General features: G+C 43.2%; 1 protein-coding gene across 1 annotated transcript in view; it reads left to right on the plus strand.

The window, feature by feature from the left end:
• The window catches only part of LOC125030630 (dynein axonemal heavy chain 7-like), a 106,281-nt gene that overhangs the window by 35,941 nt on the left and 43,341 nt on the right, over positions 1-26,999 (plus strand). Inside the window, 15 exon segments of the mRNA XM_047620808.1 lie at positions 10,208-10,354; positions 11,492-11,575; positions 12,492-12,657; positions 14,134-14,221; positions 14,950-15,007; positions 15,560-15,637; positions 16,362-16,532; positions 19,763-19,920; positions 20,558-20,729; positions 21,892-22,239; positions 22,772-22,896; positions 24,285-24,378; positions 24,683-24,880; positions 25,351-25,474; positions 26,227-26,405. Coding sequence (XP_047476764.1) covers positions 10,208-10,354; positions 11,492-11,575; positions 12,492-12,657; positions 14,134-14,221; positions 14,950-15,007; positions 15,560-15,637; positions 16,362-16,532; positions 19,763-19,920; positions 20,558-20,729; positions 21,892-22,239; positions 22,772-22,896; positions 24,285-24,378; positions 24,683-24,880; positions 25,351-25,474; positions 26,227-26,405 — 2,190 coding nt within the window.

The following is a 26,999-nucleotide window of genomic DNA, read 5'->3' on the forward strand; positions in this document are numbered from 1 at the left end:
GTTAATAAGGTGCGGGTTTTGCATTTTGCCCTTGGTTGATTTCTTTGATTTTGTTTGTGATGCATAGTTTGTTGTAACTTTTGTGTGCATGGAACTCAAGCGTGCATATTTATAAATTTATGGCAAAATACACTATCTATCTAGCTATCTATCTATTTATCTACGTATCTCTTTTTTTTATCTGTCACTCTAACTCAAAGAAGCTCAATCAGGTGACAAGACACTGTCTGGGTTTTGGCCTCCTTGTGGTAGCCTTTTCTCTGTTGCCTTAATTTTCTCAAACATCTCTCTCTCTCTTTCTCTCTCTCTCTCTCTCTCTCTCTCTCTCTCTCTCTCTCTCTCTCTCTCTCTCTCTCTCTCTCTCTCTCTATGTCTGTCTGTCTCTTTCTCGGTCCCTTCCTGTCCATGGATAAGCCTGTTTTTTTAAAGGACAGGCTTCTTTCTCATTCAGAAACAAAAACTATTTGTTTTAATTTGTTTCTGTTTTTTTAACATTGTCTGCAACGGAAACACAAATTATATTTTTAAAATAAATTCAGATAAACTCGATTTAGACGGCTATAAATCTCTCTCTTTTTCTCTTTCTCACCCCCTCTCTCTTTGTCTATCTGTCAATATCTATCTATCTATCTGCCTACCTATCAATCTTTTATATATCTTATCTCTGTATCAAACCAAAGATACTAAGGTTAGTATTTTGAATCTCGGCTCCCGCGCGTCTCAAAATCATGTATATATTTTTTAATTCTGTTTAATTATGGTATTATGGTTATTATTGGTATCATCACTAAAACCAATACACTTATGGCCAAGAAGTCGATTTTAAAATGAAAAGGACTGGGGAATCGAACCCCAGTCCCCCCGCCTCGAAGGCAGGTGCTAATTCATTGAGCCATCTTGGATAGTTAAGTTAACGCTGTTGGGAGTTAATAAGGTGCGGGTTTTGCATTTTGCCCTTGGTTGATTTCTTTGATTTTGTTTGTGATGCATAGTTTGTTGTAACTTTTGTGTGCATGGAACTCAAGCGTGCATATTTATAAATTTATGGCAAAATACACTATCTATCTAGCTATCTATCTATTTATCTACGTATCTCTTTTTTTTTATCTGTCACTCTAACTCAAAGAAGCTCAATCAGGTGACAAGACGGCGTGATGAAATAACGAAAATCTGTAAGAAATATGCAGGCCTATCCATATAAATCATCAATGTGACTATTTGCCGTTAAACCCGATCAAGAAAAAGCCAGAGAGAGAGAGAGAGAGAAAGGAGAAAGAGAAAGAGAAAGAGAGAAAGCGAGAGAAAGAGAAAGTATGAGAGAGAAGGGAAAGGGGAGGAGGGAAATATATATATAGAGAGAGGTGCATAGAAAGATGACAATAAAAGGGAAAACATATTTATGAATATGCGAAAAATCGGATGAACAGTTTTTGAATTGTCTTTTTGTTTGTTTGTTTTTAGTCTGCGATGTAATTATAATATAATAATAATAATAATAATAATGGAAATAGTTAAAAAAAAAATAAAAGTTGAACAGGATTAGTTTTTTTGTTTGTTTGTTTTTGATCTGAGATGTAATGATCATAAGAAAGTTTGTATATATTTATCTTTATTTTTTTATGTGTAGTTTGTATTTATTGTGTGTGTGTGTGAGTGAAATATCTACATACAAACAGACTCTCTCTGTATCTATCTGTCTAACTTTGTTTAGATACATCTCTGTTTACCAATTATTCAAATTCTTTCTCCTTGTCTGTCCTGGTTGTTTTTGTGGACAGGCGTCTTTCTCATTCAGAAACACAGAATTAAGGTGTTTTATTTATTGATTGATTTATTTTTTACATTGCGATGGAAACACTAATCTTAATTTCTGTGAAATAAATTCAGATGATATCAATTAAACTCGATTTAGATGGTTATAAATTTCTCTTTTGTTCTCTTTCACCTCTCCCCTCTCTCCCTATCTATCTATCTTTTTTTATATCTATTATCTTGTCTGCAACGGAAACACAAATTAAAATTTCTGTGAAATAAATTCAGATGATATCAGATAAACTCGATTTAGACGGTTATAAATTTCTCTCTTTCTCTTTCTCCCCTCCCCCCCTCACCCTGTCTATCTATCTATCAATACATATATCTTTCTATCTATCTATCTATCAATCAATTTTTATCTCTTATATCTGTATCAAATCGAAGATACTAAGGTTAGTATTTTGAATCTCAGCTCCCGCGCGTCTCCAAATCATATATTTTAATTCTGTTTAATTATGGTATTATTATCATTATTGGTATCATCAATAAAACCAATACATTTACAGCCAAGAAATCTAAAGTAAAATGAAAAGGACTGGGGAATGGAACCCCAGTCCCCCCGCCTCGAAGGCAGGTGCTAACTCATTGAGCCATCTTGGATATTTAATTGAGCTGTTCGGGGTTAATAAGCTGCAGGTTTTGCAGTTTGTTTGATTGGGATGAAGTTATCTTTAGAATATATTTAATTTGATTAAGTTTGTATCACTTTTTTTATATGAGAGAGAGAGGGGGGGAGGGAGGGAGAAAGAGAGAGAGAGAAAGAAAAAGGGAGAGAGATAGAGAAAACGACAAAAACAAGGGTATAAAGATGAGATGACGAAAACGGAAGGGATAGAAAGAGAGGAAGATAACAAAAGAAACACGTTAATGATGGAAAGGAAAATGTCAATAACGCTAAGAATCGGACTAACACTGGTAAAGGTCATCAAAATATTGTTGCATATGAAGAGAGTAATAATTACAGTGAATAATAATTACAGTAGTAACGGTAAAAGCGATAGATATGATTAAATGGTACAACAATAACGATCATTTGAATTATGGGAAACGAAATCATAAACTTCTGTATTTAAAATATAACTCTCTGTCTCTCTCTCTCTCTCTCTTTCTCTCTTCCTTACTCTCTCTCTTTCTCTCTTCCTTTCTCTCTCTCTTCCTTACTCTCTTTTTCTCTCTTACTCTCTCTGTCTCTTTCTCTCTCTCTCTCGCTTTCTATCTCTCCCTCTCTCTCATTCTCACTCTCAATCTCTCCCTCTCTCTTTATCTCTCTGTCTCTTTCTTTATCGCTGTCTCTATCTACTTTTAACCTTACCATCACCACTTAACCGGTATGCCTAGAATATGACTCGATGTAACTTGCTGCCAGTGACTGAAGAATCAAATGAAGATTATCTAAAGGACAAGGAGAAAGAGGCATCTATAAGCAAGGTTAGACAGATTCATATACACACATAATAAATACAAACTAAACACATTCTAATGCTTATTACTTCGCAGACCAAAAGCAAATAAAAAGAAATAAAAGCTGTTTATCCTTTCATTATTTTTATTATTATTATTATTCAAGTAACGAAATGAATTAATAAACTCTCTCTCTCCTTTCTCATCTTCTTAATCGGATTAACGGCATATGATAATAAAGATATTGATTATTTTCATGGGTAGGCCTCCATATGTGTTAAAGAATTCCGTTATTTCATCACGCCATCGTGTCACTGTCTGGGTTTTGGCCTCCTTGTGGTAGCCCTTTCTCTGTTGTCTTAATTTTCTCAAACATTCTCTCTCTCTCCTCTCTCTTTCTCTTCTCTCTCTCTCTCTCTCTCTCTCTCTCTCTCTCTCTCTCTCTCTCTCTCTCTCTCTCTCTCTCTCTCTCTCTCTCTCTCTCTCTCCTCTCTCACTCTTTCTCTCTCTCTCTCTTTAACATTTTAACACTTAACCGGTATGGTCATCGGAATCATAAAAAACGGCTTTTTATGATACGATGAGCATACCGGTCAGTCAGTCTGTCTGTGCCTGCCAATTATCTATCTCTGTCTATCTAAGTCTCCCTACCAGTTTACCTCTTCCTCTTGTCCATTAAATATCCTCCATCTAATAATTTACACGTAGGCAACAAATGTCATTGAGTTTTATCCTAAAATGTCTAATCTTTCCTATTTACATTTTTTTTAAAAATCCACAGACACTGAGAATAAAAGTTTGTTTTCAGTTTGATTGGTTATGGTTTGTAATATAATTATCTTTAGAATAGGTTTCTCTCTCTCTTTGGCTCTCATTCTCTCTCTCTTTCGCTCTCTCTCTCTCTCTCGCTCTCTCTCTCCCTCTCTCTCTCTCTCTCTCCTCTCCCTATATCTTTTTTTCTCTCTCTCTATTTATCCATCTATATCTCTCTCTCTCACCTCACACACATACAAATATACACATACATAAAAGAGATATACAAAATAAACATTGCAATGAAAAAAAAAAAAAAAAAAAGGCAAAACCTGTAGCTCATTAACTCCAAACAGCCAATTCGTAAATAACCAAGATGGCTCAATAAGTTAGCACCTGCCTTGAATTTGAGTTTTATCCTAAAATGTCTAATCTTACTTTTTTGTTTAAATCCACAGACACTGAGAATAAAAGTTTGTTTGCCGTTTGATTGGTTATGGTTTGTAATATAATTATCTTTAGAATAGGTTTAGTTTGTTGTATCTCTTTGCTGTGTGTGTGAATGGGCACCCCCCCCCCCCCCCACACACACACCTTCTCTCTCTCTCTCTCTCTCTCTCTCTCTCTCTCTCTCTCTCTCTCTCTCTCTCTCTCTCTCTCTCTCTCTCTCCCTCTCTCTCTCTCTCTCTCGCTCTCATTCTCTCTCTCTTTCGTTCTCATTCTCTCTCTCTTTCGGTCTCTCTCTCCCTCTCTCTTTCGCTCTCTCTCTCCCTCTATTTTTTTTTCTCTCTCTCTATTTATCTCTCTCTCTCTGTCTCACCTCACACACATACAAATATACACAGACATAAAAGAGATATACAAAATAAACATTGCAATCCAAAAAAAAAAAAAAAAAAAAGAGAAAACTGCAAAACCCGCAGCTTATTAACTCCGAACAGCATTATTGAAAATATCCAAGATGGCTCAATGAGTTAGCACCTGCCTTCGAGGCGGGGGGACTGGGGTTCGATTCCCCAGTCCTTTTTATTTTAAAATCGATTTCTGGGCTATAAATCTAGTAATTCTATCAACAGTTCTTATAATAGGTAAAATAACCGAACAGATTTTTGAAAAACGTTTAAATTGCGAATGAGGTTAAAATAATAGCCTTAGAGTCTGCGGTTTGATTAAACTACAGTAACTGGGAAAGACATTTTAGAATATGACTCGATCTAACTTGCTGTCACTGACTGAAGATTATCTAAAGGACAAGGAGAGAGGCATTGCTTATTACTTCGTAGACCAAAAACAAACAAATAAAAACAAATAAAAGCTGTTTATCCTTTCATTTAAATATTATTTTATTATTCATGGAGCGAAAGATTTATCTTATAATTATGAATAAACTATCTCCTTTTTTCCTCTCTCTCACTCTCAAACATTTTCTTAATCGGATTATCTGTACATAATCATAAAAATGTTGATTATTTTCACGGGTAGGCCTGCATATGTGTTACAGAATTCCGTTAATTCATCACGTCATCTTGTCACTGTTTGGGTTTTGGCCTCCTTGTGGTAGCCTTTTCTCTGTTGTCTTAATTTTCTCAAACATCTCTCTCTCTCTCTCTCTATCTCTTTCTCTTTTTCTCTATTTCTCTCTCTCTCTCTCTCTCTCTTTCTCTCTCTCTATCTCTTTCTCTTTTTCTCTATTTCTCTCTCTCTCTCTCTCTTTCTCGGTCCCTCTCTGTCTATAGATAAGCCTATTTTTTTAAGGACAGGCTTCTTTCTCATTCAGAAACAAAGAAACTATTTGTTTAACTCGATTTCGACGGGTATAAACTTTATTTTTATATCTTTCTTCTCCCCCTCTCTCCCTGTCTATCTATCAATTTTTATATCTTATCTCTGTATCAAACCAAAGATACTAAGGTTAGTACTTTGAATCTCTGCTCCCGCGCGTCTCCAAATCATATGTATAATTTTTAATTCTGTTTAATTATGGTATTATGATTATTATTTGTATCATCAATAAAACCAATGCATTTATGACCAAGAAATCGAGGTTAAAATGAAAAGGACTGGGGAATCGAACCCCAGTCCCCCCGCCTCGAAGGCAGGTGTTAACTCATTGAGCCATCTTGGATATTTAATTATTTGCTGTTCGGGGATAATAAGCTGCGGGTTTTGTTGTTTGTTTTTTATCTTGTTCGTTACTCTCTCTTTCTCTCCTCTCTTCCTCTCTTTCTCTCTTTCTCTTCTCTCTCCTTCTCTCTTTCTCTCGTTCTATCTGCCTCTCTCTCTCTCTTTCTTTCTCTCTGCCTCTCTCTCTCTCTTTCTCTTGTTCTCTCTCTCTTTCTCTCTCTCTCTCTTTCTTTTTCTTTTCTCGTTCTCTCTCTCCCTCTCTCTCTCTTTCACACACACACTCTCTCTCTCTCTCTCTCTCTCTCTCTCTCTCTCTCTCTCTCTCTCTCTCTCTCTCTCTCTCTCTCTCTCTCTCACACACACACACACATACACACTCTCTCTCTCTCTCTCTCTCTCTCCCTCTCTCTCTCACACATACTCACTCTCTCTCTCTCTCTCTCTCTATCTATCTATATATCTATCTCCTCTCTCTCTCTCGTTCTCTCTCTCTCTTTCTATATCCTTCATCTAATAAGTTACACGTAGGCATCAAGTTTCATTGAGTTTTATCCTAAAATGTCTAATCTTACTTTTTTGTTTAAATCCACAGACACTGAGAATAAAAGTTTGTTTGCCGTTTGATTGGTTATGGTTTGTAATATAATTATCTTTAGAATAGGTTTAGTTTGTTGTATCTCTTTGCTGTGTGTGTGAATGGGCACCCCCCCCCCCCCCCCCACACACACACACACCTTCTCTCTCTCTCTCCGTTTCTGTGTGCATGTCTCTCTCTCTCTCTCTCTCTCTCCCTCTCTCTCTCTCTCTCTCTCTCTCTCTCTCTCTCTCTCTCTCTCTCTCTCTCTCGCGCTCTCATTCTCTCTCTCTTTCGTTCTCATTCTCTCTCTCTTTCGGTCTCTCTCTCCCTCTCTCTCTCTATCTCTCTCTCTCCCTCTATCTTTTTTTCTCTCTCTCTATTTATCTATCTATCTCTCTCTGTCTCACCTCATACACATACAAATATACACAGACATAAAAGAGATATACAAAATAAACATTGCAATAAAAAAAAAAAAAAAAAAAGAAGAAGAAAACTGCAAAACCCGCAGCTTATTAACTCCAAACAGCAATCTTGTTAATATTCAAGATGGCTCAATGAGTTAGCACCTGCCTTCGAGGCGGGGGGGGGGGGGGGGGGGACTGGGGTTCGATTTCCCAGTCCTTTTAATTTTACTCGCGATTTCTGGGCCATAAATCTAGTCAGTCTATCAACAGTTCTTATAATAAGTAAAATAACCAAACAGATTAAAAAAAAAAACGTTGAATTCCGAATGAGGTTAAAATATCAGCCTCAGTTTATGCGGTTTGATTAAACTACAGTGATCGGGAAAGACATTTTAGAATAAGACTCGATCTAACTTGCTGCCACTGAGTGAAGAATCAAATAAAGATTATCTAACGGACAAGGAGAAAGAGACATATATAAGCAAGGTTAGACAGATTCATATACACACATAATAAATACAAACTAAACGCATTTTAAAGCATATTACTACGCAGACCAAAAGTAAATAAACAAATAAAAATAAATAAACGCTGTCTATCCTTTCGTTTCGTCATCATTACTATTATCATTATCATTATTATTTTTCAAGTAACGAAACGATTCATCTTATAATGATGAATAAACTCTCTCTCTCTCCTTTTCTCTCTCTCTCTCTCAGACATTTTGTTAATTGAATTAACGGCATATAATAACAAAAATATTGATCATTTTCATGGGTAGGCCTGCATATGTGTTACAGAATTCCGTTAATTCATCACGCCATCGTGTCACTGTCTGGGTTTTAGCCTGCTTGTGGTAGCCTTTTCTCTGTTGTCTTAATTTTCTCTCTCTCTCTCTCTCTCTCTCTCTCTCTCTCTCTCTCTCTCTCTCTCTCTCTCTCTCTCTCCGTTTCCCTCGCTTTATCTTTCGCTCTCTCTCTCTCTCTCTCTCTCCTCACACACATACAGATATCAACAGACATAAAAGAGATATACAAAATAAACATTGCAATGCAAAAAAGAAAAAAAAAAAGAAAAAGCAAAATCTGCAGCTTATTTACTCCGAACAGCATCCTAGTCTATATTCAAGATGGCTCAATGAGTAAGCACCTGCCTTCGAGGCGGGGGGACTGGGGTTCGATTCCCCAGTCCTTTTCATTTTAAAATCGATTTCTGGGCCATAAATCTAGTGAATCTATCACCAATTTTTATAATAGGTAAAATGGGTTTTTGCGGTTTGATTAAACTACAGTAACTGGGAAAGACATTTTAGAAGAAAAAAAAAATCGATATAACTTGCTGCCACTGACTGAAGAATCAAATGAAGATTATCTTATGGAAAGGAGAAAGACATAAACAAGGTTAGACAGATTGCTATAGAGAGAGTGTATGTTTTGTCATTCTTATATATGTACACATTTCATACACTGACACACACACAATAAATACAAACTAAACATTCTAATGCTTATTACTTCGCAGACCAAAAAAAAAAAAAAAAATAAATAAAAAAAAAAAAAATCTTTTTCCTTTAATTCCATTATTGTTATTATTATTATTATTATTATTATTATTATTATTATTATTATTATTATTATTTTTACCATTTTTACTATTATTATTATTATTATTCAAGTAACGAAACGATTCATCTTATAATTATGAATAATTATGTGTTACATAATTCCGTTAATTCATCACGCCATCGTGTCACTGTCTGGGTTTTGGCCTCCTTGTGGTAGCCTTTTCTCTGTTGCCTTAATTTTCTCAAACATCTCTCTCCCTCCCTCTCTCTATCTATCTATCTATCTATCTATCTATCTATCTATCCCCCCCCCCCCCCTCTCTCCCTAGCCCTTGTGGTAACCTTTTCTCTGTTGCATTGATTTTCTCAGACATCTTTCTCTTATGGTGCGTTTATTTCTCTTTGGTTTGTAATGTTATTATCATCAGAATAGCTTTAGTTTGGATATATGTCTGTCTGTGTATAGTTGTGTGTGTGAGAGAGAGAAAGCGAGAGAGAGAGAGAGAGAGAGAGAGAGAGAGAGAGAGAGAGAGAGAGAGAGAGAGAGAGAGAGAGAGAGAGAGAGATAAAGAAAGAAAGAATAGAACTTATGATGAGATACGGTTCAAATAAAAATAGGAAAAAATATGAATTCATGAAAGCTAATATTTTATCGGTAATAAAAACTAGATACAACTTATTCCAATTTCCCTTCTTATGAACAAAAAAGAGATAATTATATAAGAATTTACAAAAAAAAGTTCATGCTTAGTCGCAGTTACATAAGAAATAATGATTACTTCCATCATTATCATTATTATTTGTTATTATTATTATTATTATTATTATCATTATTTTCATCATTATTATTTTTATCATTATTATCATTATTTTCATCATTATTATTTTTATCATTATTATCATTATTATTAGTAATATCATCATTATTTTTAGTAGTAGTATCATCATCATCATTTTTATTATTATTATTATTGATATTATTATCCTTATTATTTCTTATTATTACTATCATCATCATCATCACTATTATCACTAACTAGGATTTAAAACAAAAAGAAAAAAGAGTGAACAAAGATATAAATAACGTATGAATATTAACAATTCCATGAATACCACGACTTTATCACCAACAAAAGAGGAAGACGAAAACCTGTAATCTTTCCTCCCTTACTCAAAAAAAGGATAAGTTAATTGATTATATATATATAAATGGTAACAATTCATCCGCTGTTGACATTCCTAAAAAAAAAATGCACACACACACACACACACACACACACACACACACACACACACACACACACACACACACACACACACACTCATACACACACACACACACACACACGCACACGCACACGCACACAGACACACACACACAGACACGCACACGCACACGCACACAGACACACACACACAGACACACACGCACACACACTCATACACACACACACACACACACACACACATATATATATATATGTATATATATATAAATTTTTATATCAACCACAAAAGTATAATCAAACGTACCCTACAGCCAATAACTTCCCTTCTTGCTCGCAGGGACTGGCATCCTGCGGCGCGTGGACATGTTTCGACGAGTTCAACCGCATCGAGCTCGAGGTCCTCTCCGTCGTGGCGCAGCAGATCCTCACGCTGCAGAGGGGGCTGCAGTCCAAGGCCCCGAAGCTCACGCTGCAGGGCACGGAGGTGAGGGGGGGAGGGGGGGATGGGAGAGAGAGAGACAGAGAGACCGAAAGGGAGGCAGGGAAGGAAGAAGTAGGGGGGGAGGAGGGAAGGGAGAAGGAAGGAAGAAGTAGGGGGAGAGGAGGGAAGGGAGAGAGGAGAGAGGGGGTTGTAGTCGAAGGCCCTGTAGCTCACGCTGCAGGGCACGGAGGTGAGGGGGGGGGAGAGAGAGGGGGTGAGGGAGGAGGGAGGGAGGGAAAAGGGGAGGGATGGGAGAGAGGGAGGGATGAGAGAGAGAGAGAGAGAGGAAGGGAAAAGGGGAGGGGGAGGGAGGGAAAAGGGGAGGGAGAGAGGGAGGGATGGGAGAGAGGGAGGGAAGGAAGAGAGATGGGGAGCGAGAGAAGGAAGGAGGGAAGGAAGGGAGGGAGAGAGAAGAAAGTAGGCTGCAGTTGAAGGCCCCGAAGCTCACGCTGCAGGGCACGGAGGTGAGGGGGGAGGGGGGGAGAGGAAGAGGAAGAGGAAGAGGAAGAGGAAGAGGAAGAGGAAGGAAGGAGGCAGAAGGTGGGAAGGGGAAAGGAGGATGGTAGGTAGGTAGGGAGAGGGAAGGGAGGAAGGATAGAGGGAGGGAGGGGGAGCTGAAATAGGAGGGGGAGGGAGGGGTGTATGTAGGGTGGAGGGCGTGAGGGAGGAGGGAGGGAGGAGGGATGGAACAGATTCTAACTTAGCAGATGGGGATTCAGTTCAAGGCGCATGTTAGAATATATCTAATACAGAGTTAGACAGACAGACAGATAGGCAAACAGGCGGAGAGACAGAGACAAAGGCAAGATAAAGGAAGAGACACTCACAAATCGACAGACGGACGGACAGACAGACAGACAGACAGACAGACAGATAGATAGACAGACAGACAGACAGACAGACAGACAGACAGACAGACAGACAGACAGACAGACAGACAGACAGACGGACGGACAGACGAACAGGCAGAAACTGAAACAGAAACAAAAGAGAGAGATTAAAAAAAAAGAGGAATATTTAAACCAAAAAAATACACACAGACAAACCCGAGGAGCAGACATTAAGTCAACAAACAGACTTTCCTAAACCAACAAGAGAGCTCCCACGCCCTTAACCCGCACCTGCTGCTTCCTCCCTCAGGTGAGTCTGGACCCTACCTGCGCCGTCTTCATCACCATGAACCCGGGCTACGCTGGCCGTTCGGAACTCCCGGATAACCTCAAGGTGAGTTGCTTGGGTGACGTCGCCTTGGAATTCCTGTTTACGTGGGTTGTCTTGTATGCTCTGTCTGTTTTTGCCTTATCTTCTCCGTCTGTGTTCTCTTTCGTTGCCTTATATTCTCTGTCTGTATTCTCTTCTGTTGCCTTATATTCTCTGTCTGTTTTTGCATTATCTACTCCGTCTGTGTTCTCTTTCGTTGCCTTATATTCTCTGTCTGTATTCTCTTCTGTTGCCTTATATTCTCTGTCTGTTTTTGCATTATCTTCTCCGTCTGTGTTCTCTTTCGTTGCCTTATATTCTCTGTCTGTATTCTCTTCTGTTGCCTTATATTCTCTGTCTGTTTTTGCATTATCTTCTCCGTCTGTGTTCTCTTTCGTTGCCTTATATTCTCTGTCTGTATTCTGTATGTTGCCTTATATTCTCTGTCTGTATTCTGTCTGTTGCCTTATATTCTCTGTCTGTATTCTCTTCTGTTGCCCTATATTCTCCGTCTGTATTCTGTCTGTTGCTGGCTTATGATCTCTGTTAATATTCTATCTGTTGATGCCTTGTAATCTCTATTTATCGTTGCCTTATTTTCGCTCTATTGTTGACTCGTATTCTCTTCCTGTTTTTTGTTGTTGTTTTTTTCGCTTGTGTAACTGAAGGATTAATGTTTTTTTTTTCTTTTTTTCCTCCTCTTCTAACCCCTCATCCCTTCTTTGTTCCTTTCTCATTCTTCTTCGCCCTCTTCGCCTCCTCCTCCTCCTCTTTCCTCTTTCCTCTTTCCTCCTTCCTCCTTCCCCCTCCTCCTTCCTCCTCCCCTCCTCCTCCCTCCTCCCTCCTCCCTCCTCCTTCCTCCTCCTCCCTCCCTCCTCCTTCCTCCTTCCCCTCCTCCCTCCTCCTCCGTCCTTCCTCCCTCCTTCCTCCCTCCCCCCAGGCACTGTTCCGCTCGGTGGCCATGATGGTGCCAGACTACGGCCTCATCGCCGAGATATCGCTCTACTCCTTCGGATTCGTGGCCGCGAGGAGCATGTCGAGGAAGATCGTGGCCACCTACCGCCTGTGCTCCGAGCAGCTCTCCGCGCAGCCGCACTATGATTATGGTGAGAGAAGGGGGGGGGGAGGTGGGGAGGGAAGGGGGTTGGAGAGGGAGGGGTAGGTGGGGGAGAGGGAGGGAGGGAAGGGTGGGAGGGGGAGGGGGAGGGAGGGAGGGAAGGGTGGGAGGGAGGTGGGGAAGGGGGGAGGGAAGGGGTAGGTGAGGGAAGGGAGGGTAGGAGGGGGTAAGGGAGGGAAGGGAGGGAGTAGGAGGGGTTGGGAGGGGATAGAGGGAAAAAGACAGGTAGACGAAAGGATGAGAAAGAGAGAGAGAGAAAAAGAGAAAGAGGGAGAGAGAGAGAGAGAGAGAGGGGGGGGGGGGAGGGAGAGAGAATGAAAGAGACAGACAGAGGAGATAGAAAGAGAAAAAGAGGAAGAAAGAGAGAGAGAGAGAGAGAGAGAGAGAGAGAGAGAGAGAGAGAGAGAGAGAGAGAGAGAGAGAGAGAGAGAGAGAGAGAGAGAGAGGATAGGATAGGATGGACTGGTAGAGAAGAACAAGAAGAAGGGAAATGGAAGAGAAAAGAAGAGATAAAAAGGGAAGATAGAGAGAGACGAAGACAGAAAACGCAATCACAAATCGGGAAGGGGACGGGAAGGAGAGAGAGAAAGAGAGAATAAGAGAGAAAATAGAAGGAAATGAGAATTGAAGAAGGGAAGGAGAAATAGAGAAACCAGGAGAATAGAATAAATTGAGGAAACATAGGAAGATAACGCAAAAATTCTGTTATCTGCATATTGTTATAGAATCTCCTTCTACATTTAACTCTCTCTCAAGTTTAATCTCTCTCATTTGCATATTGTCACAGAGCCTACCATCCTCTAAAGAGGCGTATTTAATTAACATTAAATTATCTCTTAACCCAATGCCGTCAGGGAAAATGAACAAAAAATGGGGAAAATGCTGTGCCCATTTTCTATATTTTTTGTGAAATGTCTGCTCATAGATGGCTCTGCTAGTGCTTAGCCACAAAGGAGTCAATTAGTAGACCTTGTGACCATACGTGATTTGAATTGGCGGGAAAAACGTGTTTTTTACTAGTGCTATGGATATCGATGGTGTTATTTTTATTATAAACATTATAATTATTATAATGTTTTTTAATATTAGTAACAGCAAAATAAGATAATGTAAAATATTTCGTAAATCAAAGAAAAGGGTGAACGGGCGAGACGGGCAGTACTCCTAACTGGCTCATTGGTGACTTAGTACAAGTATAGCCATCTATGCGTATAAACAATCAAACAAGTACTAACAGTGGGCAAAGCACGTGTCTACCCGTCGTATCCGTCGGCAAGGGGTTAACTTTATTATCTGTCTTTGGCATGTTATAAAATCGAACGTCCTTGTAAATATATCACATTCATTTGCATATTGTCATAGAATCACATTAAATTCTATCACCTTCAATCTCCCTCATTTGCATATTCTCACAAAACCTGAAAATCCTCTGCGTTTGAATAACAATTAATGGACTCTGGTGCAGGTATGAGGACAGTGAAAGCCGTGCTAATTGCTGCCGGAACCTTGAAGCTCAAATACCCAGACATGCCCGAGGCTGTGGTCGTTCTGAGGTAAGTCTGTTTTGAGTAAAGTTTTTGAATACCGATGAAGGTTTTTTTTTCCTTTTTTTCTGTACGATCATAGGGTAAAACCTTTTTTTTTTTAGATTTGGATTGAGGTAAACACACACACACACACACGCACACGCACATGCAGACACACACACACACACACACACACACACACACACACACACACACACACACACACACACACACACACACACACACACACACACACGCACGCGCACGCACACGAATACACGCACACAACACAAACACACACGCACACAACACACACACACACACACACACACACACACACACATATATATATATATATATATATATATATATATGTGTGTGTGTGTGTGTGTGTGTGTGTGTGTGTGTGTGTGTCTGTGTGTGCATTTTTTTACCTTTTTTTTATATATTCACTTTTGGGGGGTGAGTATGCGTTATCTAGTAAGCAATCCTTCTAGTTAGTTTCTTTATTATTTTGATTAAAGTTTTAGATTCGTCTTCAAGTATCGATATTTTGAGCCGGCGATTTATACATAAAAACCCTAATTAACAATGAAAACAATTACTGTATTGTGATATTTGATGATTGTCAAATCACCATTATAAAATCTTACGCAAGATCAAGATGATATATATATATGGTATTGTAAATAAGGAACTTACGGTATTAAAAGCAAAAAAACGCTAATAATAACTTTAAATATAATGTTTCACAGGTCTGTTCGCGATGTCAACTTGCCTAAGTTTTTGGCTCATGACTTGCCTTTGTTTGAAGTAAGTTTGGGTTGTTTCTTTGTCGTACTTGTAATTCGTTTGCTTGTTGTTAAAATTAGTTATTTGTGCGAGAGAATGAAGATTGGTATATGTGTATTTTTAAGAGTTGAAGATGAAGATGGTAGTTAATCCTAATGAAACGTTTCTCTCTCTCTCTCTCTCTCTCTCTCTCTCTCTCTCTCTCTCTCTCTCTCTCTCTCTCTCTCTCTCTCTCTCTCTTTCTCTCGTTCTTCTTACCCTCTCCCCCCTTCCACCTTCTCCTCCCCTCTCCCCCTTCCCCCTCACCCCTCTTTCCTATCCCCTCCTCCCACCCTTGCCTCATCCCCTATTCCACCATCCTCTCTCCTCTATCCCTCTTCCCCTTTACTCCTTCCCCCCCTCCCCCTTATCCGCCATCCCATCCCCTCTTTCCACTCTCCCTTCTCCCCTCTCCCCTATCCTCCCCCCTTTCTCTTACACTTCCCCTCACCTCCCATCCAACCCTTCCCCTTTCCCCTCTCCTATTCCCTTCTCCCCCCCTCCCCTCTCCTTCTCCCCCTCTCCCCTCCCCAGGGCATCATCGCCGACCTGTTTCCCGGCGTCGTGCTGCCTCAGCCGGACTACACTTGCCTGCACCGCGCCATCAGGGAGGTGAGTGAGCTGCACAGGAGGCGAGGAAGGAAGTTGTTTAGTGTAGAGATAAGCGAGGAGATTCGGTGGATGGGGTTGTGCGTGTGTGTGTTTGTTTGTTTGGATGTGTGTATGTGTGTGTGTGTTTGTTTGTGTGGATGTGTGTGTGTGTGTGTGTGTGTGTGTGTGTGTGTGTGTGTGTGTGTGTGTGTGTGTGTGTGTTTGTTTGTGTGGATGTGTGTGTTTCTGTTTGTTAGTGTGTGTGGATGTGTGCTTGTTTGTGTGTATGGACGTGTGTGTGTTTGTGTGTATAGATATGTGCTTGTTTGTGTGTACGGATGTGTGTGTACGTATTTGTATGTATTTATGTCAACATGTATGTGCATGTTTATAGGGATATATCATTATATTATGATAATTACGGTAGTGATGATAACTATATTCATAGTAGTAAAAATATTATACTAGTAATAATGATCACGACGCTACAGCTGATGATGATGATAATAGCATAATAATATTGATAGTAATAGTAAGGAAATAATGATAATGATAATAATCTAGCCTTTAATATTACTATCTTTTTAAATCATCATCATTATTTTTGTTGTTTTTGCTATTGTTATCTTTATCACTACCATTATGAGTATTACCAATCACCATCGTCATGCAATGATAATCATATTCGTAATGAACTTGATAATTATGTCATATCGATATGGATAATGTCTCTGCCCTTCCTCAGGTGTGCTCCGGCGCCGGCCTCCGTGCTAATGACTACTTCCTGGACAAAGTGCAACAGGTGTATGAGACGATGCGGGTCAGGCACGGCTTTATGCTAATCGGCAACCCCATCGGAGGCAAGACGGTGGCGCTGCGGACGCTCTCGCAGGCGCTCGGGATCATGAACGAGAGGGTGAGGAGGGAGGAGACAAGGAGGAGGAGGGAGGAGAGGAGGAGGAGGAGGAAGGGGGAAGAAGAAGAGGAAGTGAGGAGGGGAAGAAAAGGGTGAGAAAGATAAGGGGAGGGGAAGAAGAGGGTGAGAAAGAAAAGAGGAGGGAAAGAAGAGGGAGAGAGAGGAGGAGGGGAAGAAGAGGAGAGTAGGAGGGGAGGAGGAGGAAGGACAAGGGAAGAGGAAGAAGAAGAAGAAGAGGAGAGGGAAGGAAGGGAAGGAAGGAGAAAAGTGGCACTGAGGACGCTGTCGCAGGGCGAGGAGGAAGGAGAGGAGGAGGAGGGGACAGAAGAAGAAGGAGAGAAGGAAGAGGAAGAAAGAAAAGGAGAGGAGTAAAAGGGTGAGGCGAAGGAGGAAGGAAGGAGAAGAGAAGATAAAGGTAGTCGGCGACAATATGAGTAGGAAGGAGAGAAGAAGAAGGGGAGGGAGAGGGGAAGAAGAAGAGAAAAGAGAAGGGAAGAGGAAGTCGATGAAGAGGAGTAGGGAGAATGAAGAAAAAGTGGGGAGAATAGGAGGAAGGAGAGAATGGGAGTCAGATGAGAAGGAGGAAGAGATGGAGAAGAGGAGAAGAAGGAAAAGAGAAAAGAAATGGAAGGAGGAGAAGGAGAAGAAACGGTAATAAGTGAGTGAGAGAAAGAGAAGTTAGAGAATTATCTCTCTCACACTATCTCGGGGTCATAAATGAAGGAGGAAGAAGGGGATGAAGAGATGGGAGAATGGGGAAGAGGAGGAAGAAGAGAAGGAGGAAGAAAAGGGAGAGATAAGGAAAGAGAGGGAGAAAGGGAAAGGGGAAATAGGGAGAGAGAGAGATACGAAAAAATCACACTATCGATTCATGTAAATGAGAATGAGGAGGAAAAGGAAGACAAAAAAAAAAAAAAAAAACAGAATACAGGGGAAGGGGCAGGAGAAGAATAGAAAGAGGAACAGAAGAAGGAAGGTGAAGGAAAAGAGAAGAAGTTATCGTCATGTGACATAGATAGTAAAATAGACAGAAAGATAAACAGATATATATAAGACAGAAATTATTCAGAAACACAAGCCCAAATTACCCAAGTGAACTGACTGATGAATAAGCAGAGTAATAAATATAAAAAAGCGAAGTTCACCCCCCCCCCACACACACACACACACAAACAGACAGACAAACAAACAGAAACAAAAACAACCACAACAAACCTTCCTGACACTTCCCACCTCCCCCCCCCCCCCTACTCTCACATAAACAACCCCAACCAACCATCCTAACCCCCTCCCCCTCCCCCTTCTCTCCCACCCTCTTTCCACCCCTCCCCCTAACCTCCCTTCTCCCCCTCCCTCCCTCCCTCCCCCTAACCTCCCTTCCCCCCTCCCTCCCCCTCCACTCCCCCTAACCTCTTTTCTCCTTTCCCTCCCCATCCCCCTAACCTCCCTCCCACCCTCCCTCCCCCCTCCCCCTCCCCCTAACCTCCCTTCTCCCCTCCCTACAGAACCTCATCCAACCCTCAATACTTGCACCGGAACTGTCTCTATCTCCCCAACAGATTGCCCAATATATGACAAAGAATGGTCAGATTGTGGAGAGGACTTACTCGCCTGTCTCACAGACTATGATGTAACTTATGTACAATGCTACTCCATTCCTCCCAAAGGAAATCGTAAGAAATCCATTAACATTGCCAAAATTACTTTCCGTAGACATGACCTTCCCTTTAATGTTTACATAGGTGGGGAATCCCTACCTGTCCGACCATATCAACCTCCTCTTCGTCAGTGCCAAAATTGTTGGCGTTTAGGACACCAGGCCAAACACTGTCATTCCACAGCCAGATGCCCGCTATGTGCCCAACCTGGCCATAATCGATCAAACTGCTCTGCACAATCACGCACATGTGCAAACTGTGGCGGCCCCCATAATGTATTTTAAAGAGGCTGCCCCACCTACAAATTTGAGTCTGAGGTAGCAACTCTCAGATTCAGACTTGGACTCCCTCTACGTGAAGCCAGACAGGAGGCTCGTCGACGAGGTTTTTCTCTTACCCCTACTCTAGTAATGTCGCTCACTCTGCCACTCCCCCTCCCCCCTAGCTCCTACACCCTCTCCTAAACCTAACCCCCTTCATCTACCTCCTACCTTCCCCAGTCAAATTCTTTTGCCATCCTAAATCCAGACACTCCAATCTCTACCCAGTCAAATTATTTTGCCATCCTAAATCCAGACACTCCAATCTCTACTACAGCCCCACCACCTTCCCCTCTCCCTCCTCGCACTACCCGCAGCAGACAGAATAAACGTTCCACCCCCTCTTCCCCTACCCCACAATCACCTCCACCTTCCTTTGAACCTATTTTTCAGACACCAGACTTCTCTTCCCCCCCTCACAAGAAAACCTTTATCTCACAAAACTCCCCAACCAATTCCACTACAGAAACTCTTGAAGATATCCAGAATTACATAATCGAGTCCCAAACTAATACTCATCCACCTTCAAATTCTACAACTCCCGCTCCCTCCACACTCAAAGTGACTGCCGATATCCATCCTCCTCCTACTCATATTCTCCCTACACCTAATCCATCCCAACAAAACCCATTCCCCCCGACTCCAGCCCCACCTATATTAACCCTCCCACCATCCCCTCTATCCCTTCCACTCCCTCCTGGATACACACGTGAATCCCTCATGTCACAAATACCCTCTTCCCCAGACCCTCTACCTCCCGACACCCCTCCTGATACAACACCACCTCCCCAACCTCATTCTTTATCCCACCCTCTAGCACCTTCCCCTTCAAATTCTCCAACACGCACTGCAATCTTTGCCAGTAAATCAACGAAAGTAAAACTATCCTTCATTGGAACATTCGCGGTTTCCGAATGTTCCTCTTTCAGTCCCACATATTCTATTGTCATGCCCACGTCCTCCCTACATAGACATCCCAACTTATCAGACATCCTTACAGAATCTCACACTTTCTGCTTTGACAACCTGTTTTCCTTCCTCAAACGCATATATATCCTTCACTTGATCTAACCCTTTACATTACCTCATCCGACCCTAACCCATTCACTCACCAATTCCTTAACCCAGTTTTAACAAGTAATCACTAACCCAACCACCCTTCACTAACATTAACTATAGTGCTACATGACCTTAGATGTCTAGCACATTAATTTAGATTTTAACCATTAACCATTAACCCTTCTCCCCCCAGGGCGAGGGCGAGAACCGCGTGCAGATGTGCGTGATCAACCCGAAGGCGGTGACGGTGGGGCAGCTGTACGGCCAGTTCGACCCGACGTCCCACGAGTGGTCCGACGGCGTCCTGGCTGTCAACTTCCGCAAGTTCGCCGTGTCTTCTTCGCCGGATAGGTATGGTTGGTTGAGAGGGGGGAGGGGGAGGGGGGCGTGGGAGATGGTGGGGTGGGGGGTTGTGGGTTGGAGGGGTGGAGGGGTGGGGGATGGGTGGGGTGTTGGTTGGTTTGGTTTGTGTGGTTTGTGTTTTGGATGGCGTTTTGTTTGATTTTGGTTCGTTTCTTTGGCTGTTTTGTTTTATGTTTTTTTCATTTTCTTTGTTTGTGTGCTTGTGTTTTGTTTGTTTTTGTTTGTTCATTTTCGTTGTGTGTTTGTCTATGTTTTGTTTGTTTTTGTTTGTTCATTTTCTTTGTGTGCTTGTGTTTGTTTTGTTTGTTTGTGTTTGTTCATTTTCTTTGTGTGCTTGTGTTTGTGTTTTGTTTGTTTTTGTTTGTTTCTTTGATTCTTCGTTCTGTTTGTTTGCTTTTTTCTCGTGTTTGTTCGTTCGTTTTTTGTTCGTTTGTTTTTTGTTTGCTTGCTTATTAAAGCTTAATGTAGTTTTCTCTGTATGATTCTGAGTATGTGAATCTAAACTAAAAAAAAAATATATATATTATTCTTATCTTCATGAATCTTTACAATCTTACTTTAATATATTTTTCCTATCTTTCCTTATTTTCCATTTACTGATTCCACCTCCTTTCCACCTTTCCAGGAAGTGGATCGTCCTAGACGGGCCGGTGGATAGCGTGTGGATCGAGAACATAAATTCTGTTCTGGATGATAACAAGAAACTCTGTCTCATGTCCGGAGAGATCATCTGCCTCTCGTCCACCACTAACATCATCTTCGAGGTCCATCATCTTGAGAACGCGTCGCCTGCTGCGGTAAGGAGGAAGGAAGAAGGGGGAGGGGGAGGAGGAAGGAGGAAGGGGGTAGGAGGGGTAGGGGGAAGGAGGGAGGAGGGAAGAAGGGGGAGGGGGTAGGGGGAAGGAAGGAGGAGATAAGAAGGGGAAGGGGTAGGGATCAGGAAGGAGGAAGGGAGAAGGGGGAGGGGGTAGGGATCAGGAAGGAAGAGGGAATTAAGGGGGAGGGGGTAGGGAAAAGGAGGGAGACGGCAGGGAAAAGGGAAAGCAAGGAGGAAGGATGAAGGAAGCAGGAGACAGGAGGAAGAGGGAAGGAGGCAAGAGGAAGGGAGAAGGGTGAAGGCGACAGAATGTAAGTGGAATGAGGAAGGGGCTTAGAGGCAGGAGGAGGGAGGAAGGAATCAGGTGAAAGGAGAAAAAAAAAGTAAAATTGGCAGATGGTCTTTCGATCGTAGGCGGTTTCTTGGTAGTCCAGCTGGTTTTTACTACTTAAATGTGGCTTCTATTGGTTTCTATTGTTCAGTGGGTCGGTTTCACGGTGGCCTTGGTTTCTATGATGGTTTCTATAGGGGTTGTCGATGGTCTTTGCCGTGGGTGTCGAGGAAACCGTAACGTAGGTCGGTTTTTCGTGCTTTTTATTTCTTTGGATAAAGAATATGGTTAGTTTTGGTTTCTTCTGAACTGGTTTTTATTTTCTCGTTTGCATGTAGAAGTTTGTAAACCTACTTGTTTATTCGTTTCTCTGTTTGCTTGTTTTATCTAGATGTTAAACTTATTTTTCTGCCTTTTATTCTTATTTGGTTTATCTGTTGAACTTAAATCCGCTTTTAAAACTTTTAGAGAAGTGAACAATGATCGTGTTTTATTCCTCTGTTTTTATTGTAATCCACTTATTCGACCGTATATAACTTGCCCCTTGGAAGGTCAATGTAACCCCTCGCTCGTCCCCCCCCCCCCCCCCTTCCCTTAAGCTGCCACCCCATATAACATTCGCAACCCCCCTCCCCCCTATTTCCCCTGAAGCACAATGAAGCCCCCATTCCATAAAACATTCTCGACCCCCCCCCCTTTGTCCCTTCCCACGGAGCATCCCCTAACTCCTCCCCCTCCCCCTCCCCACTTTCCTCGGCCTTGCCTATGAAGCACCCCTAACCCTTCTCTCCCCCCCCCTCCCCCTGGGCAGGTGTCGCGCTGCGGGATGGTGTACATGGAGCCCCTGGCCCTCGGGTGGCGCCCCTTGGTGGAGACGTGGCTGGCGAAGCTCCCGCAGACGCTGACGCAGCAGCACCGGGCCGTCCTCACCGCCCTGTTCCACCGCTTCGTGCCGCCGCTGCTGTGCTTCGTCAGGAAGTACCTGCTGTGGTACAAGCTGGAGCGGAGCGAGTCGTACGTGCAGAAGGGTGTGTCGCCGACCACCGACCTCAACCTCGTGCGGAGTCTCATGAACATCTTCGACTGCTTCCTTGAGGAGTTCACGGACCCCGCCTACACCAAGCACCATCCGGAGTCCGACATCCGCGCGCATCTCGAGGTGCGTCCGAAGCGCTTAGAAGCTTACATGCATGCGTACGCGAACGCACACACGCATAAACAAACGGACATGTAAAGGTACACGCATACACATACATACACGCACACACACGCGCACACACACACACACATTGATATATATCTACATATATTTTCTTCCCTAAGTTATTTATTCATATATATACAGACAGACAGTCAACGTGAAAAAGGGACAATAATAGTAAGAAGAATGAAACATTCCATCCAACTTGCTACCGATTAAACTCAAATATTTCGCAGCAAATCCGCCGACAACCGGACTCCCTTCCTTCCCAACTTAATACCTAGCCATTGAACCAACCACTAACCACCCCAACTACTAACAACCACGCCAATGGCCCAACCACTAACCACTAACAACCACGCCAATGACCCAACCACTAACCACCCAAACTACGCCAATGGCCCAACCGCTAACCACGCCAATGGCCTAACCACTAACCACTAACAACCACGCCAATGGCCCAACCACTAACCCCCTCTTCCCCTTCCAGAGCATCTTCCTCTTCTCCGCCATCTGGTCCCTGGGCGGGCCTCTCGACGAAGGCTCCCGGCGGAAGTTCGATCTCGTCCTTCGGGAGCTCATCAGCGGACAGCCCAGCAAGAAGACGATTGAAGAGTGAGTTGAGGGGGATGGGAGGGGAGGGGGGAAGGGGGGATGAGGAGAGGGGAGGGAAGGAGGAAGGGATGGGAGGGAAGGGGGAATGAGGAGAGGGGAGGGAAGGTGGAAGGAGGAAGGGATGCGAGGGAAAAGGGAATGAGGAGAGGGGAGGGAAGGAGGAAGGGATGGGAGGATGGGTGGGAGAGGGGAGGGAGGGTGGGAAAAAGGACAAAGAGATGGAGGGAAGGAGGAAGGGAGGGAGAAAAAAAGGAGGGGTGGAAGGAGAAGGGGAGGAGGACGAGAGAGAGAGAGAGCAGCAGCAGCAGCAGCAGCAGCAGCAGCAGCAACAACAACAAAAACACGAAGAAGGATTAAATTGCAGAGGAAGGAGGAAAGGGAGAGATAAAAGGATGAGAAAGAGAGAGGGAGAGATAGAGAGAGAGAGAGGAAAGGCAAGATAGTTCAAAAGACCAAAAAAGAATGAGTTAAGGGAGCGGAGAGAGGAAGAGAAGGGAGGGAGAGAAAGAAAAGGATTAAACGAAAGAAAAGAAAAGGACAGGAGAAAAAAGGGAAGGAGGGAGGGATTCCAACAAAAACAAAAACAAAAGAAAAGTTAAGGAAAGAGGGATAGAAAGAGGGATTAAGACAAAGATGAGGAGGGAAAAGATGAAAAAGGGAAGACACGTCAGCAAGAAGATCAAAGTTAGTGAGTTAAGGAGGAAGAGAGAGAAGGAGATGAGAAGGGAGGAAGGTGAGAGAGAGGGAGAGAGAGGGAGAGGGAGAGAGAGGGAGAGAGAGGGAGAGGGAGAGAGAGGGAGAGGGAGAGAGAGGGAGAGGGAGAGAGAGGGAGAGGGAGAGAGAGGGAGAGGGAGAGAGAGGGAGAGGGAGAGAGAGGGAGAGAGAGGAGAGGGAGAGAGAGGGAGAGGGAGAGAGAGGGAGAGGAGAGAGAGGAGAGAGAGGGAGAGAGAGGGAGAGAGAGGAGAGAGAGAGAGAGAGAGGAGAGAGAGAGGGAGAGAGAGAGGGAGAGAGAGAGAGAGGAGAGGGAGAGAGAGGAGAGGGAGAGAGAGGAGAGGGAGAGAGAGGAGAGGAGAGAGAGGGAGAGGAGAGAGAGGGAGAGGGAGAGGGAGAGAGAGGGAGAGAGAGAGAGAGGGAGAGAGAGGAGAGAGGGAGAGAGAGGGAGAGAGAGAGAGAGAGAGAGAGAGAGAGAGGGAGAGAGAGAGAGAGAGAGAGAGGAGAGAGAGAGGGAGAGAGAGAGAGAGAGAGAGAGAGAGAGAGAGAGAGAGAGAGAGAGCGAGAGAGACTTAGAGAGAGAGCAAGAGATAGAGCTAAAGAGACTGAGAGATAGAGAGATAAAGAGAGCGAGAGAAAGCAAAATAAACACTAACACCCACTTCCTTCCCCGTCAGCCTCGGCCTGTCAGAGGTTCCAGAGCCTCCTCATGACTACCAGCTTCCTATCCCCGACGATGACACGGTCTTCCATTACAAGTTCGTCAAGGAGGTAAAAGAAAAGATAAAAAAAAAAAAAAAAAATCGTGTTTTCGTTGTCTTTTAGAAATTCAGGAGATTTTAGCAAGCTCGTGAATCATTCATTGTTTTGTTTCTTAATAGTGATAACCTGTTTCTTTTTTTGAATCATTTTGAATTTGAAATTTGAATGATCCTCGACCAAACTCAACCAAATTTTCAATGCGTGTTCACCCCAGCAAAAAAAATCTACGGCTGTAAACCCCGCTTTCACTTTACACGCCTTTCAAGAATAAAGAACAATTTCTTTCCCAACAAGCCCTCTATTTCCATCGCAGGGTCGTGGGTACTGGCAAAAATGGAGCGAAGACCTCGCCAACGCAGCTTCCATACCCCGCGACGTGGCTGCCCATCAGATCCTGGTACCCACCGTCACGACAGTTCAAGTCACCGCCATTCTGAGTCTGCTGGTGTCCCAAGCGAAGCCCCTGCTCCTGGTGGGACCTCCGGCGACGGGGAAGTCGGTCTATGTGGCGGTGAGGAAGTTTTAGAGTTGTGTTGTGTTATTTTCTTATGGCTGTCACACCTACACCGTGTTTGGAAGACGGTAAAGATTATATTTTTGGTAGTTTTGTCTGTGATTAAAGTTAACAGTGAGGTTAATTTATGGTAGTGGAAAGGGATTTTAGTGATAGGTAGCTCTGATGTTTTTTGCGTAAGATAGACTCTTACTCCCAATGTACTTGTTGCTAGACTAGTTCTGACTCGTATCTTGAGCTTTGCCTGAATCAAAGATCTATCTAATAGCAAGGTCTGTAGATAGATCCGCATATTTAAAAATATATAGAGGCCCTACCTAAGAATAATATTTAACTCAAGTACGAGTCATGTTTTTAAAGTACCTCCTATCACACTTGATAAAACATATATACCTGCTGCTCTCTACTACCGCTCTGCTTAACCTGCTAACTCTACTCCGTCTCTACTGCTTCTCCTCCTCCCACAGGACTTCCTGAGGAACAAGCTGAAGGCGGCGCAGTACAAGCCCATGTTCATCAACTTCTCCGCCCACACCAACACCACCAGCGTCCAGGACCTCGTCATGAGCGGCCTGGACAAGCGAAAGAAAGGTTCGGAAGAGAAACTGTATATTTTCATATCCTCTTCATCTCTCCTTCCGTTCATCGCTCGTCCCTCTCTCCCACTTTCCATCTCTGACTCTGAACCCCGCTCCCTCCCTCTACATCCGTATCCATTCCTATTGTCACACCCACTCGCTTCATACGTGTCCCCGCGTCAATTATCGCCCTCTTCCTTTGTAATGAGAGGAGATTACAGTGTCTCTAGGAGCATGAGGACAAAGGAGGGATGGTTTCATTTATAGGGGAAGAACCGTATTCATGTTGACAAATGTAGAAAAGGTATGTATGAGAATGTATTTAACCGGTTTCGATTGTATCTTCGTCAGGAATACATGTATTTCTGACGAAGATGTAATCGAAAGCGTGTTGTGAAAATATTCATTCTCATTCATACCTTTTCTACATTTATGGGGGAGATATTTACAAATAGCGAAGCGCGCGCTACACAGGCATGAAGAACCACAATCAGCTGGTGGCGTTCTGGCCGGGCACGAGGTCCAGCTCTGCAGACTGGGGTTAGAGACAGGATTCGAAGACTGCTGGACAAGGACTGACATAATACTTGGCCAAAGTGACATCCGCGGAGGTCACGTTACTTCCTTGACCCACGTGGGATCCATTAGTCTCGTGATTAAATCGTGGACTATTACTCGCGTGATGACGCTCTTGTTGGCTTCGGGCGCTCACCTTCGCTTGGCAATTTTCCGTTTAATAACCTTTATACCCTCCTCCTTCCTCAGGTGTGTACGGCCCCCCCGTGGGCAAGCGGTGCGTACTCTTCGTGGACGACTTGAATCTCCCGCAGACGGACGCCTTCGGCTCGCACCCGCCGCTCGAGCTCCTGAGGCAACTGGTCGACCACGCCACCTGGTACGACATCAGGAAGGAGGTCGAGCCCATTCGCCTGGAGGACATGCAGGTGAGGTGGAAGAGAGAAAGACAGAGAGAAAGGACAGGGGGAAGGAAAGTAGTGGAGGGGAGGGAGAAGGGAAGGGGATGGGTGGAGAGGTTGGGGAAGGGAAGGGGAGGGATGGAAGGGAGGGAAAGGAAAGGAAAATAGTGGAGGAAGTGAAGGAGAGGGGTGGAGGAGGGGAAGGGAAGGACATGGGTAGAGAGATGGGGGATGGGAAGGGGAGTGATTGAGGTGAGGGGGAAGGGAAAGAAAATAGTGGACAAATGGAGGAAGGGAAAGGGTGGAGGGGGGGAAGGGAAGGATAGAAATGCAGGGGAGGGGAAAGGGAAGGGCAAGAGAAAAAGATAGAGGGAAGGATTGAGGAAATGAGAGGAGGGAAGGGGAAGGGGGAGGATATGCAGATGAGGCGGAGGAGATGGGAGGGAAGGGAGGGAAGAGTGAAAGATAGCGGGAAAGGATAGGGGATGGAGTGGAGTGGAGTGGAGGGATGGGGAAGAGAGAGTAAGAGAGAGTAAGAGAGAGTAAGAGAGAGGAAGAGAGAGGAAGAGAGAGGAAGAGAGAGAGAGAGAGAGAGAGAGAGAGAGAGAGAGAGAGAGAGAG

This window comes from Penaeus chinensis, chromosome 2, assembly GCF_019202785.1.
Source record: "Penaeus chinensis breed Huanghai No. 1 chromosome 2, ASM1920278v2, whole genome shotgun sequence".
Lineage (NCBI taxonomy): Eukaryota > Metazoa > Arthropoda > Malacostraca > Decapoda > Penaeidae > Penaeus > Penaeus chinensis.